The 3,703-nt window shown below is 55.2% G+C and overlaps 1 protein-coding gene across 1 annotated transcript in view; it reads right to left on the reverse strand.

The window, feature by feature from the left end:
- The window catches only part of LOC147111045 (uncharacterized), a 13,770-nt gene extending 12,522 nt beyond the window's left edge, over positions 1-1,248 (reverse strand). Inside the window, exons 1-2 of the mRNA XM_085999996.1 lie at positions 974-1,248; positions 6-814 (exon numbers count right to left, since the gene is read on the reverse strand). Coding sequence (XP_085856122.1) covers positions 6-814; positions 974-1,037 — 873 coding nt within the window. The 5' untranslated portion in view covers positions 1,038-1,248. The remainder of the gene's footprint in view (positions 1-5; positions 815-973) is intronic.
- Between the last annotated feature and the right edge of the window lie 2,455 nt (positions 1,249-3,703).

Genomic DNA, 3,703 nt, shown 5'->3' on the forward strand with positions numbered 1-3,703 from the left:
CCCACAGCGAGTGTGGCAGAAGTGAGTGCCCGAACTGCCCTGGTATGTGCCCGCATCAGCTCTGCCAGTGTCTGGACGGCACCACTCATCTCGCGAGTCGCGTCCTGCGCTGCCGCGAGTTGCTGGACACCCCTGTCCTGCGCTGCCGCGAGTTGCTGGACACCCCTGTCGTGCGCTGCCGCGAGTTGCTGGACACCCCTGTCGTGCGCTGCCGCGAGTTGTTCGACCCCTCTGTCGTGCGCTGCCGCGAGTTGCTGGACACCCCTGTCGTGCGCTGCCGCGAGTTGTTCGACCCCCCTGGCCTGTGATTCCCCGAAAGCGACCACACTACGAGCCAGGGACTCAATGGCCTGAGGCATCTGTTCCACCACCCCCATGAACTCCTGGTGGCGCCGCTCAGACACCGCCGACATCTCATCGAGGAGGCGCACCTCCTGGGCGAGGACCGTCTCCGGACTGGAGGGCGGACTCTCCCTCCGGGGAGAAGGCCGCCGAGCTGGCCGACCCTTCCCGCGTGCGTCGACCCCACTGGGCCCAGGATCTGCCCTCCCCTGCAACACCTCCCCCCTCTGGGAAGAAGGCCGGCGTGCTGCCGGAGCCTTCCCGCGTGTGTCGACCCCACTGGGCCCAGGATCTGCCCTCCCCTGCAACACCTCCCCCTGGCTCTCCTGCAGGCCAGACGTCCCCCCTCCATTGCCATCCCCTGGCGCGGATGAGGGTTCCCCCGATGTGCCGCCTTCCTCCTGGTCCTCGTTGTCCTCCTCCTCCAAGGGCCTCGCAGTCAGAGCTTCAGGGACCACCTCCTCCTCACCAGCTGAAAGCAGGAAGGCACAAGAGTAGCTTTAGAGTGAGGACAGGGCGTCAGCGAGGGAGGCCTGAGTGGTGGCATTATGCGCATTTGTCGGTCAGTGGGAAAGGATGTAGATCTGAAGCGCAAGGGCAACGAGAGAGGTCCAACCGGTCATGTCCTTACCAGTGGGTTCCAGTACAGGGTCCGCATCTCCGATCGCAACAGGGCCAGTCACCCGGGCACGCATGAGTCGAGCCACGCTCTCCTCCAGATCACTGAGCGCCTGGTACTCGGGACGGCCTCCACCGGTGACAGCCTGGCTCCTCAAATTCCTCGCCAGCTTGGCCTGCAAGAGAAAGGACGGCCTCTAAGTACAGTGTGGTGCCCTGTTGCTGTGTGCACTGCCTCCCATGGTGGAATAGCTTGGCCAGTGTGGTGCCCTGTTGCTGTGTGCACTGCCTCCCATGGTGGAATAGCTTGGCCAGTGTGGTGCCCTGTTGCTGTGTGCACTGCCTCCCATGGTCGAATAGCTTGGCCAGTGTGGTGCCCTGTTGCTGTGTGCACTGCCTCCCATGGTCGAATAGCTTGGCCAGTGTGTTAAGTGCAGAAAGTGCTATTGATGATCATGCCAGTGCCATTGCTGCGGGAGGAGGGCTGCCCATTAGGCTTTTGAGGTCCCTTTGCCCATAATGTGAGGTTCACATGCAAGGATGAGGAGGACACTGGAAAGGGTACTCACCTTCACCAACCGAGTGAGGTCGTTGTACTTCTTGCGGCATTGGTCCGCACTCCTGGGGACATCGCAGGTGGATGACATCCTGCGGGCGATTCTCCTCCAGGCTTTCCTGTACAGGTTCCTGGGAGCCTTCTTGCCACTGTCCGGGCACAAGATCTCTCTTTTGTCTTTGACACCATTAATCAGCACCCTCAGAGCATGCTCTGAGAAGCGCTGCGCTCGTTCACGGGCCCTCTCCATGTCTCCAGGCGCTATTTTGGCCCACCAGCAGTGTTGAGGCCTAGCTGCAGGGCTCCAGTATGCAGGGCGTGGCAGCAGTCAAAGTTGACCCTTCCCCCTTTAAGAGCTGGCCGGCGTCAGGGTGTCTGCTGTCAATCAAAACATGACCGCACCTGCGCTGCGCCCGGCCTCGGCGTTATCAGGCCGCATCGCCGGATTAGCGCCTGAACAGAGCATTGCAACGCCAGTTTCAGCGCTCGGCCAAACTCTTGGCCAACTCTACTGAATTTCGGCGATGTGGCCTGCACTTTCCGGCGGGCACTAACTTTAGCGAACGCCCGACTTTAGCGCCCCAAAAGTGTCCAGACTGAATTTCTAGGCCTGACTCTGTTTCTCTCTCCACGGATGTCGCCTGGCCTGCTGAGTTTTTCCAGCATTTTCTGTTGTTATTTCGGATTTCCAGCATCCGCAGTATTTTGCTAACGTATTTATTTGATTTCTCTGCCATTTCCTCATTCCCCATTATAAATTCTCCTGTCTCTGACTGTAAAGGACCTACATTTACCTTCACCAGTCTTTTCCTTTTCACATACCTATAGAAGCTTTTACAATCCGTTTTTATATTTTTCGCTAGTTTGTGCTCATATTCCATTTTCCCTTTCTTTATCAATTTCTTGGTCCCCCTTTGCTGATTTCTAAAAAGATCCCAATCCTCAGGCTGACTGCTTTTTCTGGCAACTTTATAAGCTTCCTCCTTTGACTTAATACTAGCTTTAATTTCTTTTGTTAGCCATGGCTGGATCACTTTTCCTTTTGGGTTTTTATGCCCTAGAGGTATATATGTTTGTTGCAAATTATGCATTATTTCCTTGAATGTTAGCCATTATATGTCCACCTTCATACCTTTTAGTGTAGTCTCCCAATCTACCATGGCCAACTTGTCCCTCATACCCTTGTAGTTTCCTCTGTTTAGATTGAAGACCTTAGTTTCAGATTGGACTACATCACTCTCAAACTTAATGTAAAATTCAGCTCATATTATGTACAGCAAGCTATTAGGAAGGCAAATGGCATGTTGGCCTTTATTGCAAGGGCATTGGAGTGCAAGAATAAGGAAGTCTTGCGACAATTCAACAAGGCTTTGGTGAGACCACACCTGGAGTACTGTGCACAGTTTTGGTCTCCTTATCTGAGGATGGATATGTTAGATCCGTGTGTTAATGGAGACACGGAATGCAGGAGTTGATTTTGTTGTGTATGTAACCTGTTCCACCTTAAGAGAGCTTAAGCCTGTTCCACCTTAAGAGATGTACTACTTTCTCAGGCTGCTGTAGACGTAATACCGGGGGTGAACACACCGGTATATAAGCACTGTGCAGTAATCTTGTATTCAGTGTAGTCCCTACCTCCAACCAGTAAAGACCTGTTTTGATTGTTACTAATTAGTCTGTGTCTTAATTAACTAAATAATTCACAGACTTAACACTGGCGACGAGTCAGGTTCTTACCCTGCGGCAGTTATTCCACGGCGGTTGAAGAGAGGTTTCAAACCACACCACCCCACTGGAAGCGACAGGCATTAGGACCCTGAAGCCTCCATCAGCTTGTGAACCGGTGTAGAAGACAGGGCTGGGGAAGACAGGTACAGGGCGATAGCGATCGGCAGATAAGGGCCGGGCCGCTTTGAAGTGAGGGGCGCAGCCGGGCCATCGATCGTAACCACCGGTAAGGGCCGCACTCGGGCTGAAAGGGCAGCGGCTGCAGAAATTGAAGGCGCGAGAGCCGCGGTGCACAGCGCGGGCCATCGATCGCAAGTACTGATAAGGGCCGGGCCGCTTTCAAGTGCGAGGCGCAGCCGGGCCATCGATCGCATCCGCTGATAAGGGCCGCACTCGGGCGATCGCGGCGAAGATAAGGGCCGCACTCGGGGGCTGAAGGGAGACGGCGTCGGGGGACGG

This window comes from Somniosus microcephalus, chromosome 11, assembly GCF_052327205.1.
Source record: "Somniosus microcephalus isolate GS21.2 chromosome 11, FLI_Smic_1.0, whole genome shotgun sequence".
Lineage (NCBI taxonomy): Eukaryota > Metazoa > Chordata > Chondrichthyes > Squaliformes > Somniosidae > Somniosus > Somniosus microcephalus.